This window comes from Chlorocebus sabaeus, chromosome 10 (assembly GCF_047675955.1).
Source record: "Chlorocebus sabaeus isolate Y175 chromosome 10, mChlSab1.0.hap1, whole genome shotgun sequence".
Taxonomy (NCBI): domain Eukaryota; kingdom Metazoa; phylum Chordata; class Mammalia; order Primates; family Cercopithecidae; genus Chlorocebus; species Chlorocebus sabaeus.
Window position 1 is genome coordinate 125916525 of NC_132913.1, and position 16300 is coordinate 125932824.

Consider the following 16300-nt stretch of genomic DNA (forward strand, 5'->3'; position numbering starts at 1 on the left):
GGGGGAGCAGGAGGGTAATGGGGAGGGGGTCCTGCAGCAGGAGCAGGGGTGGGGGGGAGCAGGAGGGTAATGGGGAGGGGGTCCTGCAGCAGGAGCAGGGGTGGGGGGTAGCGGAGGGGGGAGTAATGGGGAGGGGGCCCTGCAGCAGGAACAGGTTGGGGGGTAAGAGGAGGGTAATGGGGAGGGGGCCCTGTAGCAGGAGCGGGGGTGGGGGGGTAGGAGGAGGGTAATGGGGAGGGGGCCCTGTAGCAGGAGCAGAGTTGGGGGGGAGCAGGAGGGTAATGGGGAGGGGGCCCTGCAGCAGGAGCAGGGGTGGGGGGTAGCAGAGGCAGGGAGTAATGGGGAGGGGGCCCTGCAGCAGGAACAGGTTGAGGGGTAGGGGGAGGGTAATGGGGAGGGGGCCCTGCAGCAGGAGCACAGGTGGGGGGTAGCAGAGTCGGGATAGTAATGGGGAGGGGGTCCTGCAGCAGGAATAGGTTGGGGGGGTAGCAGGTGGGTAGTAATGGGGAGGCCCTGCAGCAGGAGCAGAGGTGGGGGGTAGCGGCGGGAGGAGTAATGGGGAGGGGGCCCTGTAGCAGGAACAGATTGGGGGTAGTAGAGGGGAGGTCCCCAAAGTCGATGGGGACTTTGCAGCATACCTCCTTGTCCCAGAGGCTGTTCTGTATATAATTTAAGGGCTTCAAGCTTATCATTGAAGAAATATTAACTGCTGCTTTTATAAATCTCATGTTTGACTTCACTTTTGGTTGTGGCAGGGGTTGTGAAAATAAGAAATAAATTTTATCCTTTTCTTTGGATGAAATGAATAATTTACTTCTGTTGTCTTTCAATGTCTTACTTAAGAAGCCAACACACAATGAGATGAGAGAGTGACGAGCCGCTGGTTTTCTTCTCCCTCAGTATCACAGACTGTGCCGTGGAGCCCTTAAAGGCTGAGCTCGCGGAGCTGGAGCAGCTGATCAAAGACCAGCAAGACAAGATCTGTGCTGTGAAGGCCAACATCCTCAAGAACGAAGAAAAAATCCAGAAAATGGTGTATAGTATCAATTTGACTTCGAGAAGGTGAACACTCAAAAGTTTCAGAGATGAAAAGTCACCTCAGTTTAAAAGCAAAAAGGAAGATAGAAAATCGTTACTCTTTTAAGTTCCAGTTTGCTAAGAAAATGAACAGTTTACAATGTTATTATCCAGCTAATTTTCAGAGCTTTAAAACTGTCAGCATGTTAAGTGTATTAAAAAAACCATGTTTTCTTACCTCCTTCGAGATGGAATACTGGCTAGTTATAAATAGCGCTTCCAAACACCTCTGTGAAAGGTTTTTTGAAAGCCTGTTCTTTGTGTTTCTGCTGTACCCTGTTTAGTTCTGTACCAGAACTCTCCAGCAGGTAAGTGGTGTGGCCGTACCGAGGGAACAGTAGTCCTTTATTTTGGTTTAGTGGAAAGACTCTCAGAGGTCCATGCAGAATGAAGGATGACTGTTTACTTTCTGATAGGCACTTGATAAGTAGAATGAGGCCTGAAAATGAATAAATTATATTTTTAGTTAATTTCCATTTGAAAGGGCTAATCTCTGCCTGTCTCCATATAAGGTACCTATCTACTGGATTGTTTTCATTTTTGTTTTTTGACCTCTTTGTAATTGCATGTACTTCTCTATGTAATTTTCTTCTTGATCTCTACTATCTTTTGCTTGTGTTTCCAGTCCTTGAAGTTCATAAATTTAAAAAGGAGATTTCAGGATGGCCTTTGCAGACATTGTCTGGATATGAAATTGTCTTGGGCTACATCCTCACTTTCTTCAGCATTTTACCCTGGTTTTCCTCAGGCACAGGCTAGCACAGCTACCCTTGAGTCCTTGTTCTCCTTAGGAGGGTCTTGCTCTGCGAGGCACTGGCATCATGCCTTTTCCTTTGCATGGGTGTGTACACCTGAGAGACAGGTAGCTTAGGAAAAATGACATAAGGAAGACTTACAAGGCTGCTCTGATTTACGATGTTTTTTGATGTTAGCCATTTTTTTTGAAATTGTTTTTTAATGCAAAAGTTTTTTTAAAAACATGGTTTATAGTTTTTCACTTACATATACTATTGTAAATACGTAGCAGAGTCTTAAGTTATTGTATAAAACATTTCATTGTGTTTGAAGACATACTTATGGGTCTTAAGGTCTGGGTCCTAATACTTTTATTTTTAAATAGTGTGTTTATTATGTAAACTAAGGAGTGCCATTTAAAATGTGAGGATTGCCTGAAAAGGTTTTGTTTCTTTTTTTTTTTTTTTTAAGATGGAGTCTTACTCTGTCACCCAGCTGGAGTGCAGTGGTGCGATCTCGGCTCACTGCAATCTCAGCCTCCCAAGTTCAAGTGATTCTCTTGCCTCAACCTCCTGAGTAACCAGGACTACAGGTGCACGCCACCACGCCCGGCTAATTTTTGTATTTTTAGTAGAGATGGGGTTTCACCATGTTGGCCAGGATGGTCTTGATCTCCTGACCTCGTGATCCGCCCGCCTCAGCCTCCCAAAGTGCTGGGATTACAGGCGTGAGCCACTGCACCCTGCCAGGTTTTGTTTCTTTAAGGATTAGCACAAATGGCACCGTTGGGTTTTTCTTCATACAATTTCCAAAATAAATTCTGTACTAAGGTTGTTATATGACTTTCTGAGCTGAGTAAGTTCAGGAGCAGATTATTAAGATCTGCCATTCTGAAACGTTGGTCTTTTTCTCCTTCCTATAGTGCACCATAAAATTCTGTTTGATCAGATTATAATGAATACATTTTGGGGGAGTGGAGGGACATTAGTTAAGTAGTCCTTCGTATATTTATAATCTCTTTTCTACTGAATCAAATGACTTAGCCATGACCCTGAATGGACCTTGTTTCACTTCAAGTTAAGATGTCTGCCTTTTATGAATTTGTATATATGAATAGAATTTGGGGATTGCAAAAAATTGCATACATTGTATGTAAGTAAAATTTTTTATGAAGTAGTCTGTCAAATTGTATCATAAAGTTTATTTTTCTTTTATACACAAATCATTAAAAATAATCACATATTTTTTTCCATAAGTGTATGGATTGTGCAGTTCAATTCACACATGGAAAAATCATAAGCATTTAGATTTTTTATTTTCAAATGTGTGCATTTTGTTTTTCTCATGAAGAAAGTTCAGGGAAATGTATCTTTTCATTCATATTATGACACGTACCTCTTTTCAGTATAAAATGAAGTTTTATAAGATAGGTAAGCATTTACTGGAAATCGTAAGATCATTTGTGAAGTTTTAGAAGGTCTCTACACGTGATTGTTACTGTATCTTATCCTAGACACCAGATCCTGATCTTATTTGAGAAATTTAAGTTTTCTCTTATTTTGAGAAAATACACAAATGGGATTATTAAGTATTTTTCTATACTTTGGTGTATAAGTTTTCAGGGAGTACTGGAGTCATACTTCCAGAATTTGAATTTAAAAGTTGAGCTGATGATAATTTATATTCAAAGGAAATTCATAATAAACCTTTGGAAGAAATAGTTCAAGACTAAAATGCAGCTTTCTACTTTGATATTCATCCTTATCTTTCTTTTTAATAATCAACTTTTAAAAACTGAAATCAATCAAGAAGAATGATGTCATTTGGTGATATGAAGTGCTACTTAGGATTTGGGTGATACGGAATTCTAGTCAGTGTATTGGCGAGTGCCCCTGAACTATTCCGGTGCTGCTCTTCCGAGCTGCCCTGGACTCATGGGATTTATCTTCTATTGGTCGATGTGTACAGTGTCATGGTGCACGAATGAGAGAAAAGATGGCCAGGGCCTTTGAGCAGCTTTTGGATCAGTAGCCAGTGTGAGGCAGCAGCAAGCAGGATGAGCAGCCTGTTTGAGCTTCTGCAGGAACCTGCTTCAGAAGGAGGCCACGCCCAAGCAGGATCAAGGCTCAGCATGTCACCATCAGGGAAGACACTAAACACCCAGACCTGGACTTGGCTCCCCCTTCTGGACTCTTCTTTCCACACCCAAAAGTGCAGAGAGTAAATAACCTTGTTCATGGCACCTCTACCACTGTGGGCTCCTCTGAGGGGCTCTCCAGCAAAGACTAACGTAGCAAAGTAGAAGTAAGAAAAATTCTAACTCAAGCATGGGCCAGCCTAAGTCGGAGGGGAAGGAATAGCTGTTCTCAGCCGTTCTCAAATGTAACTACTTGCTGCATTTGGGCTCTGAGTTTAACTCTATCCTAGGATACACTTTATTAATAAAAACATTTTATATTTTTCTAAAAGGTGTTTCAATAAGTATGGTTTATGCAAGCTTTACATTGGGGCATTAGTAAAGCCCCCTAGTCAGAACCCCTTTTTGATTATTACGTGTATTTTCGTAAAGGGAGATTGGGAGGGACTTTGGTTTCTTTTAAATTCAGCAAGAGAAATTTAAATGACTTTTAAAGCTATAGAACTTGGCGGGGCATGGTGGCTCACACCTGTAATCCCAGCACTTTGGGAGGCCAAGGCAGGCAGATCACCTGAGGTCAGGAGTTTGAGATCGGCCTGGCCAACATGGTGAAACCCTGTCTCTACTAAAAATTAAAAAAAAAAAAAATTAGCCAGGCATGGTGGTGGGCGCCTGTAATCCCAGCTACTTGGGAGGCTGAGGCAGAAGAATTGCTTGAACCAGGGAGGCGGAGGTTGCAGTGAGCTGAGATTGTGCCACTGTACTCCAGCCTGTGTGAAAGAGTGAGACCCTGTCTAAAAAAAACACACACAAAACTTCTTTTGGCCAGCCGTGGTGGCTCATGCGTGCAATCCCAGTATTTTCAGAGGCCAAGACGTGAGACTCACTTGAGCCCAGGAGTTCGTGACCAGCCCTGGCAACATAGTGAGTGAGGCCCCATCAAAACAAAAAAGCTGGGTGTGGTGATCCGTGCCTGTAGTCCTGGTTACTCAGGAGGCTGAGGTGGTAGGATCACTTGAGCCCAGCAGGTTGAGGCTACGGTGAGTCACAGTCATGCCACTGCATGCCAGGCTGGGTGACAGAGCAAAATCCACTCTAAAATATTAATAATAATACATAAAACTTGTTTTTAAATCCATACATAGAGCTGAGTTCCAAATTGGTTATCAGTTTCTTAAACCAAGCAAATTGGTCTTTGTGGTAAGAAAGTGGAGTTCAAAAGAAAGTTAAAGTACACATGTTACAAGAAGGTTGTGTTTTGGTCAGCCAGGGCAGGATCACATCCATGTCAATGACTGCAGTCAAATGTGTGTGTCCAGATTGGTGGGCATGTGGTGTTGGCCAAAGCACCGTGGAAACCTCTGGGTATCTTCTGATGAAGCCGGGCACCCACAGCCATGTGATTCTAGGAGATGCTTGTGACACGAGGGTGGGCTGGCCCTGCCCCACTGTGCACACAGATGGTAGGGTCTGATTTGTGTTCTCCAGCAGCCAGGCATGACACCCTGCGGATAGTGCTATGCGTAAGTTTTTAAAGAAAATTATCCTTACTGTCAATCATGTATCAATATCACCCTTAGTTGTGCCTGGTATTCATGTTGGCATTACTAATTCATATTCCTAAAGTATTCATTTCTTCTTATTTAAAGGGCTTTTAATGGAAAAGGTAATATATTAGCATGGATCCACAATCACGGTTAGCTGAAAGGGTCTTAAGTCCCCTCCTGCGGTCCCTGTCTGCCTTGCTTCTCCTTGCCCCTGTAGGCAGCCATTTGCATTAGACTCTTGTACAAGCAGCTATGAATATTTACTTTTATAACCCCCCAACATACAGTTTCACAAAAGGTCATAGTCTATACCCTGTTCTGAACCTTGGCTTTTCGGGTTTATGCAGTCTGTGGGGACCTCAGAGTGTCCTCACTTTTCTCCAGGCTGCGTGGATCTCCCCCTGCGACTGCCTGGCTTCTCCGCTGGCTCCCTGGTGCTCAGTTGCATGGTTTCTAATCTTCCACCATTAAAAGCAATGCCGCCGCGAATAGCTTTGTCCTCCCATCATTTCTTATGTGTGGAGAGAGACCCAGAAGTGAGACTGCAGGGTCAAAGCACAGTGTGTCACCATACTGGTGGGTGTTGCCAGATGCTGTTTGTGGGATGGTTCCGTGTTCCTGCACCAGAAAATATGTGGAAGTGCCTTTTCCCCGCAGCCTTCCAGCAGCAGATGGCCACACGTGGACATTTCCACTACTCAGGCTAGAAACAGGATCTCAGCGTGGTTTTCATTTGCGCTTTCGCATTTTGACTGAGTTGTAGCCTCTCGATGTGTTTAAGGACCATTTGCTCGTTTGCTTTTCTGTTCTGTCAGCTGACGGTTCAGCAGCTCATTTGCCCTTTATTCTGTTGGACTGTTAGTTTTCCCTCCTGGATTTCTAGAAGCACTTCGTGTTTTGAGTTCATATTATTCCCAGTTTGCCTTTTGACTGTGCTATAGCTTCCTTCCCCCAGTGCGATGCTGGACAAATACGGACAGTCCTTGTGATTTTACAATCGGCCCGATGCTGCCAGGAATGATGGCGACGGCTCTTTTCTCATGTTGAAAACAGACTCTTCTGATCCTGGTTAAAGAGAACTTCTAGCAGGAATGGATGTTGAATTGTTCTTGTCTGTTAAGGTGATGGCATTTTCTCTCCTTTGGCTTAGTAATGTGCTATCCTTGTTACCCAACATGAAAATATCCTGTGTTCATGGATGAAGTCCTGTGTGCTCAGGCAGGCTCTTCCTCCGTCGTGCTGAGTAGTTCTGCCGCACATGCGTGAGTCCGTTGTTTCTTGCTGCCCAGGGCTTGTCAGCCGGCAGGGGGGTTGGGGGCATACTCTGTTGCTTGATTAACCCCAGTCTTAGGTGGACACCATGTCCCTGGGTCTTCGCTGTAGCTCTGGAACCAGCTTGCATTCCTGCCCCTCCCCCAGGAGTCGGGGTCTCCTATTCCTTCCCAGCTACAGGGATTCCCCCAGTGCCCTAAGGCTGACAGGCTTCTCACCTGCCCCTGCACGAGTTTTCTGTCCCATAGGGGAGAAGATTCCAGCAGGAGTTCTGTGCCCTCCAGCAATGACTACTGTTGGAATCTTCTTCCCTATGGGACAGAAGACACCATTCAGGGGCAGGTGAGAAGCCTGTCAGCCTTAGGGCATGGGGAAATCCGCTGGAGCTGGGAAGGGAGTAGGAGACAGGGCCCATAAGGAAGAAGGGTCTTTCTCAGGTGCGCACACATAGCAAGGGACACTTCAAACTTTCTCCAGCCTTTCCTGAGAGGTTTTGTGGAAACAGCCTTAGGGAGGCAGCTGACCCCTGTTGGGGCCCCGGGGGCTTTGCGTTCTCTCTCCTGGAGCATACTTGTCCTGCAGCCACCCCACTGAGCTCTGCTCTCTAGGCTGGCCTGCACTCCCCACCCTCCTCTGGCCCCTGGCTATCTGTCCTTAGGTTTGTCCAGCAGTTTTTCATCTGGAGAAATTCTAGCCAGGCACGGTGGCTCACGCCTGTAATCCTAGCACTTTGGGAGGCTGAGGTCGGCGGATCACCTGCCATCAGAAGTTCAAGACCAGCCTGACCAACATGGTGTAACCCCGTCTCTACTAAAAATACAAAAATTAGCCAGGTATGTTGGCACACGCCTGTAATCCCAGCTACTTGGGAGGCTGAGGAAGGAGAGTCGCTTGAACCCAGGAGGTGGAGGTTGCAGTGAGCCGAGATCATGACACTGCACCCCAGCCTGTGTGACAGAGTGAGACTCTGTCTCAAAAAAAAAAAAAAAAAAAAAAAAGATAAAATCCAGAGTGGAAATTCTGAAGCCTCTGCTTACTACTTCTGAAGGTGTTTCCTAGGTCTTAACCCAAACTGGGTTGAGAGGCCCTTCACACAGATTGACTTGGAAAGCCTGGCCCGAAGCGGCGCCTCACTCTTCACCCCGGCCTCTGTGTCTCGTTCATGGGTCATGTGCATTGTTTCTGAAGCACAAAGGAGGTTTATTATCAACGGTTAAGTGGCAGATCTACGTGGGGTTCAAGCTTGAACAGGAAGTAGCTGAGGCAAGAACCACAGTGAGTGCCCCGCAGAGCCCACAGCACAGGCCCTGACCGCCAGGCCTCCTGTCCCACCACCAGTTATGGCTAGACCCCTCCTCTCCTGCCCAGTTTTGTGGGTGGTGGGCGTAGCTTCAGGCCTTCTTTCACCTTTTGGACTTCATTCCTCTCCCCTGCCAAACTGCACCTCTGCAGGGTAAATTTTGCCCCTTCTTAAGGTGGTGTGGAAGAACATGGAATATGGGGTCAGGACCCTCTTCCTGTCAGGTGTGGATGTGTGATTTGGGGTGCTCCTTTTTATGTCTGCTTTGAGCCTCGGTTGTCCACTGACAGGTCATCTTAGCCACGGGGAGCACATGTGGCTCATGGGTGCCTGGTGAGTGTTGGTGTGTGGTGCGCTGGCGGCGTGTACTGTCCCTTGTCTCAGCGGTTGGCTGGCAGGGCCTGGGGTCTCCTACTGGGCTCCGACCCTTCAGGACCAGTTGCCCGTGGCCCCGTCTTGGTGGATGGTCTCACATCTCATCTCCTAGGCAGAGAAGCCAATGGCTGAAATGTGCCATAAAGACACAGTGATGTTCAGAAACGCCTCTGCCATGTTTGGATAGCTTGCTATTAGCATGTTCCTGTGAGGGACGGAAACAGCAGTCTGAGCTGAGGTCACATGAGGAAAGCAGAGCCCAGGCCCCACCCGTGAGGACTGACGAACCTCAGGGATGGGCAAGTTTGTCTCGGCCTCAGCCTCTGGTGGGGTGGGGGGCTCAGGCCTTTGAGTCGGGGGCTTGGCCTCTTGGGAGGGGGTTGGGCCTCCTAGGTAGTGGCATTGGGATGAGAGAGGCGCCTGCTAGAAATTTGTGGTTTCAAAGCTGGGCATGTGACTCTTTAGAGCTAATGGGCCCTGACAGTTCTGGGAAGCATTTGTTTTATTTTCATAAACTGCATAAAATCCTTCTGACTTGAGCAGCAAGAAATTGGCGGTGCTGCTGCAGATGCTTCCCCAGGCCGCCCACCGTCTGCCAGACCAACCGGTGAGGACAGGCGGGGCCGATGGCTGTGGGGAGAGGGTGCCTAGGGCCAGCTTCCCCTGCACCTTGGGCAGAGGGATAGCCCAAGGAGGAGGAGGTGGGAGAGGCTTCAGGTGAGGCAGTGAGGGACCCTCAACAGGACTAGACTCCCGAGAGGACTGGGCAGTGTCTGTGTCCGATTCTGATGTGGGGACCCAGTGGTGTGGACGCACAGTCGTGGAACTCCCAGACCCTTCTGTCTCCCTGTCCAGGGGACCTGGGGTGAGAGGGACCCTGCCCTCCTGCAGCCCAGCCTAGGACACTAGTGCTAAATACTTTTTGGGCTGAAGAACTTCCTTAAAAAGACACAATTTCCAGAATCCACAAATGCAAAAAAAAAAACCCAAAAATGGACACTTTGCTCCATTAAAAAGTGAAACTTTCTGTATTCCAAGCAAAAGTAAAAAACAACACATTGGGATAAACTTGCAATATATTTTAAACTCTGTTTAAAGACAGACTTTTTAATAAGAAAAACAGTCCAATTGAACGATAGAGGAAAGGAATAAATAGGCAATCAAATAATCACAAAGCATGAGAAACCAATGTTTAACTTTGCTGTCAAGAGAGAAGGTGGCAGAGATGTAGGAATCTGGACTGGAAGAGGAGTTACCTGGGCTTCCCAGCAGGACAGGCACTGCCACGCCCTTGGCCTTGGCTGTTGGCTTAGGCAGGTAGCCTGACTCTGGCCTCCCTCTCCCACCTGCTTGGTTGGATCCAAGAGTGCTGGCCTCACCTTGTCATCAGAGCACATGCGCAGCACCGGGTGGAAAGCGTGAAGGGCAGCCCTCAGCACACAGCGCACGGCGCGCTCCAGGCGGAGCCTGGCTCTGGTTTGTGATCTGTGTAGTGTAGGTTACTATCACAGTGGCACACATCTTTCAATTGCCAAAAATTTAAAAATTGATAGTATTTGGAGTGGTTGAAGATGTGGGGGTGTAAATTGTGCGAGACTTCTGGAAGGCGTTTTGGAAGTACTTCTCAAATTTAGAAATATTTTGCTGGCACAAGAAAAAACTGGAGCAGGGACATGGCCCCCTGTCTTGAAATTACAGATCTGGGGTGGAGGGAGGGTTGAGGCTGTTCTTTGTGGCGCTGGAACCCATGGGTGGGAGACAAAGGGAGACTGACTTTGGCTCTGTGTAAGGAGGGAGTCTCCATTCCAACAGGGTTCAAAGATGACAGGACAGCCCCTCATCTGGTAGATGGTGAGCTCCTCATCACAGGAGGCATGCAAGCTGGCCGGATCTCCACGCCCCCACTGCACTTTCTACCAACTGCATCAACATGTCAGCCCCCAGGTAGGCTTCAGGCCTTGGCAGACATGACCTTTAGGAGCCCCCAGGCAGATGGAGCCTGGGCTGCAGTTCCTGCCTGCCCCTATCCCCCAACCCCTGAAACGCCTCTGAAGTCTCCAGTCCCCCGCCTCACTGCTCAGCGTTAGCCCGGGGAGTCCTGTCCAGCCCCTAACTTGTCCTCCTTCAAGCTGGGGAATGAATATCATCATTCCCTCTTGAATAGAAACCACCTTTTGGGAAGGTTCCCCATGGTGCAAGGACACGGGGCCACCTTGCAGGCAGCCTTCAGTGGCCTGCGCCTCTTTGAGAATAGATTGCATTTGCCGGTTTTCCTACTTCACTTTCAAGGAACCTATTTAAGACCCCTTCAGAATTGGGGGTCTTCCAAAAATTTTTTTCAAACCCTGGGCAAAGTTGCCCTCTGTGACCATGTGCCTGACACTGGCCGCCTGTGTTGGCCACAGCTGCCCTGCAGTGTTCCAGGGCTTGGCACCTTGGTCATGACTTGAAATTCACTCTGTCGGGGAAGTCCCTCTGCTGTTTTGTTGGAGCCACAGGGAAGAAAGAAAAGCCTCCTGGAGGGCCGGGTGCAGTGGCTCAAGCCCGTAATCCCAGCACTTTGGGAGGCTGAGACGGGCAGATCACGAGGTCAGGAGATCGAGACCATCCTGGCTAACATGGTGAAACCCCGTCTCTACTAAAAAATACAAAAACTAGCTGAGCGAGGTGGCGGGCGCCTGTAGTCCCAGCTACTCGGGAGGCTGAGGCAGGAGAATGGCGTAAACCCGGGAGGCGGAGCTTGCAGTGAGCTGAGATCCAGCCACTGCACTCCAGCCTGGGCAACAGCTGCCTGTCCCTGAGGTCTTTCTGCTTGAGTGTTCTGTCGTCCTCATGAGCACACAGCTGAGAAAGGGCAGGTTGGTGACTTGAGATCAGCGTGACCACTTTTTTGACTGGTGTCACAGCAAGGGCTGTGGGTGCGAGAGGACACTGGAGAGGGCAGAATCAGACAGGCGTTCCTGCCTTAAACAATTCCGCTGGGCTGCATGGCCTCCGCTTGCCCCAAACCATGCACCTGAACCAAGACCTTGCTACTTGGCCCGTCCTGCCCCGAGGCTGCCGCCGCTCAGTGTGGGAGTGTCCGCCACATCGCGTGGCCAGACCCATGAAGCCCAGCAGGCGTGGCGCCAGCCCCCACGGCGCTTTCACAGCCCTCGGAAGTGTTTTCATTTCTTTCATAATCAGAAGAAAAAAATGAACTTTTAGGTCAAAATAAATATTTTAATATACAATATTAATATATTCATCTTTATATCAATGCCATCGTAAAATAGAATTTTTAATATTTTTTTATGGAGGAAGGGCTCCTGAAAGTCATAATGCAGCCCCGAGCCTTGGCCGGTTGCTTGGACTCGCAGCCATCCCCCGTGTGGCTTGGACCCACCGCAAAGCTGACCTCATTCTACTCTCCAGCCCAGTGTGCGCCCAGGGAGAGGAGCAAGCTCTCGTTCTTCTGGTGGGTTTTCCATTTCCAGGGATTATGGCTCTAAAGAAAAGCGTCTTTGGGACAGTTTCAATACAAACACCAGGATGCTTTTAAAAATAGAACTTTCAAATAAAATCTCTTAAACCATGGATTTTAAGCATTAAACTTGTTCGATAGTTGCAAAATCAAAACCTTCCGTCAGCACGTCGACCTGGATCTTGCAGCCCGCGATGCTGTGCAGGGAAGTTCTCCTCTCAGACGCCTCTTGAGCTGTGGTTGCTTCTTAGCCCCAGTTCAGAGCATAGTCACATGAGCGAGGCTTGTGAACTTGTGAGCCAGGCCTTTATTCCTCCACAAGGGCTCTCTCCCATTGCCTGTAAAACTGCACACCCATTTATTTCTATATTTTCCCTATTTTTACACCTGCCAAAACATCCATTTGTGGTGGTAAAATACTTGGACTCCCTAGCAGTGAAATGAAAAAGGCTGTGATTTATATAAAGAGCAGAGTGGCCTCTGGGGTGAGTTGGGCTGACTTAAGGTCCCTGTAACCTCCAAGATGAGCCTGGCAGGATGCAACCAATGGGGCACATCCACGGCTGCATGGTGGCCTCCAGCCCAGGCTTACCCACTCTCCTCTCCAACCCCCAAAGCCATCTGCTACTGGCTGGCATGGCGAGGGCCTAGGCACCAGGAACAAGATGCAAGGGGCACTTGTGGGCTGCGACTGGCTGTACAGTGAGAGTTAGACGTTCAGGAATGTTACAAGCCATTACATTAAAATACAAAGGTAAGGAATACTGAAAACTAATTATTTTACATTTTCCTCGTGTCCGTGCCCTGAGGTGATTTATATCTTGGACCTCAGGGGGAAATGCTGGGGTGTGTGTGCGATTGTGCATCTCTTATAACTCCAAGTCGGGTGAAATCACATTGCCCAAAGTGAGAGTATTTACACCATGGAAATCGACAGATGCTACAAGCCAGGGCTTGACTTGTTGTTTTGTTGTTTATCTAATTTTAAGAAGGTGATAGCGTGAAAGTGAGTGGAAGGACTGCTTGGTAAACATGAAGTGTCACATCCGGCCGGGCGCGGTGGCTCACACCTATAATCCCAGCACTTTGGGAGGCCGAGGCAGGCAGATCACCTGAGGTCACGAGTTTGAGACCAGCCTGGCCATCATGGTGAAAGCCTGTCTCTACTGAAAATACCATAAAATTAGCCGGACATAGTGGTGGGCACCTGTAATCCTAGCTACTTAGGAGGCTGAGGCAGGAGAATTGCTTGAACCTGGGAGGCAGAGGGTGCAGTGAGCCAAGATCACACCACTGCACTCCACCCTGGTGACAGAGCGAGACTCCGTCTCAAAAAAAAAAGTCACAACTGTGTCCACAGCCATTCCATTGTGATGAGCACAAAGCAAATGGAGGAAAATTCTTCCAATGTTCAGAAACTTACCCAGTTCAACAAAGAAGTCCCTCGGGTCATTGCCAAACAAGTGCAGTTCCTATGTAAGTCTTTGTTGTTTCACTTTGACTTGTTAAAAGCAAATAACCAGCATTTGTGTCCGAACTAAACTTGTCAATTGGAACCATAGGTTGGCTGTGAATACAAGAGTTCAGCAAAAATCGAAAGCATTCTGTGAGAATCAGTTAACTATATGGAATTTGTAATAAAGAATATTGTATATTTTGTCACAATCATGTGGCACACAAGTCAGTGAACAAGGGATAGCATATAGGATGGTGGTCCCCTTAAGGCCATAAAGGAGCAAATCTAGAAACCTGATATATTGCAGTTGATACTGGCATTGCAGATCAAGTAGGGGAAATGGTTGACATTCAGTAATGATGCTGGGACATTTGGTTTTCCATATGAAAAAATGTATACACAAATAGGAATATATGTACCATCTAGGTTTTTGTGAGTACGCACTGGTGAAATTTCATATTTATTATTAATATTTCTAGGCTGGGCACAGTGGTTCACGCCTGTAATCCTAGCACTTTGGGAGGCCAAGGTGGGCAGATCACGAGGTCAGTAGTTTGAGACCAGCCTAGCCAATATGATGAAGCCCCATCTCTACTAAAAAATGCAAAAATGAGCAGAGTGTGGTGGTGCACGCCTGTAGTCCCAGCTACTTGGGATGCTGAGGCAGGAGAATCGCTGGAAGCCGGGAGGCGGAGGTTGCAGTGAGCTGAAATCACGTCTGTGCACTCTAGTCTGGGTGACAGAACGAAGACTCTGTCTAAAAAAAGAAAAAAATTCCATATATATGTGTGTGTGTGTGTGTGTGTGTGTGTGTGTGTATATATATATATACATTTCTCCTTCTCCCAGGAGTGGGGGGACACTATCTCTAGTTTTGGTCCTCTCCGACTGGAGAGCTGGGACAGGGTGCCATTGAAAGCTGTAGCCCTCACCCCTGCGGCGGGGGTCACGGAATTCAGGCCCCTTCAGAAGTGAAACCTCCTTCCGCTCCAGAGCAGCCCCTGAAAATCCTCTGGGTCACTGGGGATTTGTCCTCCTTTCCAAGATCATCTCCTAACAACAGGTTCTTCAAGTTACATTTCTCCCCGAGTCCCCAAGCCCGTGTAAAGAGCCGTTTCCCTGGATCTGGGAGGGCTGGGCTGGGGTGTGGATGGAAGGTATGTTGGTTGCTTTCCAAATGACTACACCTATCCTGCTTCCCCATCAAACAGCCTCTGAGTTTACAGCTCCTTCAGGCTCTGTTTTTGTGAACAGGCACATTTAGGGGCTTTGGATATGGCCTTCTTCCCCTCGGTTCAGCGGGCTCCAGGGAACTGGGTACTGAGATGTTCTCAGGGGTCCAGCAGCTTCAGCTGGGGGCTCCAGAACCAGCGAAGAGCCTGAGAACGGGGGCGGGAGGATAGGGGAAGGAGGGTGAGAGGCACTGCAGGCAGATCAGAACTGGCCTCGGTGAATCTAGGGACAGAACCCAGGCTGCCCCTACCCAGGGTCCTGCCGGGTGACATCCCTCACCTGGGAAGGCAGGACTGGGGGGGTCTCTGGTGTCTTTTCCTGGGCACCCAGCGTCCTGTGGTTTATTGTGTTCGTGTGAGGGGCGTCAGTCCTGCAGCAGCACTGAGAGGACAAGAGGTGGGCCCTGGGGGCTTGTGTTTCCCAAGCCTCGGCTGCTGTTATCTTTGTTCCCTTTATTGTTTTCCTTTCTGATAACCGAATTCATATTAATTCATCTAGAAAACAGCACGAAGAAGTAAATAAACATCACTTGTAAATCCCACCTTCCAAAATTGGCCACAGTTTATAATGCTAGTTGCTGGTATGTATTCATTTTCTCATCGTGTGTGTGTGTGTTTACAATCTTGTCTATTACAATCTGTTGTCCATATAACATACACAGAAGCACCCGTTTACACCATTGGGACTATGCTGCTGACAGTGTTAGGTAATGTTGTCTTTCTATTTTCCGTAAACAATTTTACTACATTTCTTCCCTGCCACTAACTGATGCTCTCGTAACCATGATTTTAAGTTTCATTGAATGGGTACCTTATTTTAGTTCAGTTGCGTATATTTTGTCATTTCTATAATGATTTATTCTTTAGTGCATTATGAAAGACATGCTTCTGTTTTTTTCTCCTGGGTTATCTTTTCATTATTGATTTCTGATTTTATTGCATCTTGGTGAGAGAATGTGGCCTGCCCAATGCTGATGCTGTGAACGGTGTGGAGGCTGCCCTGGTGGCCCAGCACATGGTGACTTTCATAAAAGCTCCATATATTTTTTCACAACTTAATTACTTTATTGGGCTTAACAAATAGCATTTCCTGCTCGCTGTACTAAAATTGGAATGATGTAGTGAAGATTAGCATGGCCCCTGGGCAAGGATAGCACGAAATTTTTGAAACATTCCATATAATTAAAAAGTAATAATATTTTGACATATCATTATTTTTTTTACTATAAAATACACATAACAAAAATAACCTTTTTTTTGAGACAGAGTCTCACTCTGTTGCCCAGGCTGGAGTGTAGTGGCACAATCTTGGCTCACTGCAACCTCCACCTCCCAGGTTCAAGTGATTCTCATGCCTCAGCCTCCTGAGTAACTGGGACTACAGGTGTGCACCACCACACCCAGGTAATTTTTTTGTATTTTTAGTAGTGACGGGGTTTTGTCATGTTGGCCAGGCTGGTCTCGAACTCCTGACCTCAGGTGATCCGCCCGCCTCAGCCTTCCAAAGTGCTGAGATTACAGGTGTGAGCCGCCCTGCCCGGCCTATCATCTTAACCATTTTTAAGTGTATAGGTCAATGGCATTAAGTACATTCACACTGTTGTGCAGCTGATCCCTAGAACTTTTTCCCCTTGCAAAACTAAAGCTGTGTATCCATTAAACAGTAACTTCTCAGGCCGGGCGCCGTGGCTCAAGCCTGTAATCCC

The 16300-nt window shown here is 47.5% G+C and overlaps 1 protein-coding gene and 1 non-coding gene across 7 annotated transcripts in view; both read left to right on the forward strand.

Annotated features, from left to right (window-relative positions):
• The window catches only part of TRAF3IP1 (TRAF3 interacting protein 1), an 80350-nt gene extending 76804 nt beyond the window's left edge, over positions 1-3546 (forward strand). For 5 of the 6 annotated variants that reach the window (XM_073020201.1, XM_073020196.1, XM_073020197.1 and 2 more), the window contains one exon: positions 901-3546. In XM_073020201.1, the coding sequence (XP_072876302.1) occupies positions 901-1066 (166 nt within the window). In that variant the 3' untranslated portion in view covers positions 1067-3546. Of the gene's footprint in view, positions 1-843 lie in introns of all 6 variants that reach the window. The other variant, XM_073020199.1, reaches the window with a different exon arrangement.
• A 12129-nt stretch (positions 3547-15675) lies between these two features.
• Positions 15676-15778, forward strand: LOC119625440 (U6 spliceosomal RNA). Its single transcript, XR_005241640.2, has one exon. It is a non-coding gene; the product is annotated as a U6 spliceosomal RNA (small nuclear RNA).
• Positions 15779-16300: the final 522 nt, after the last annotated feature.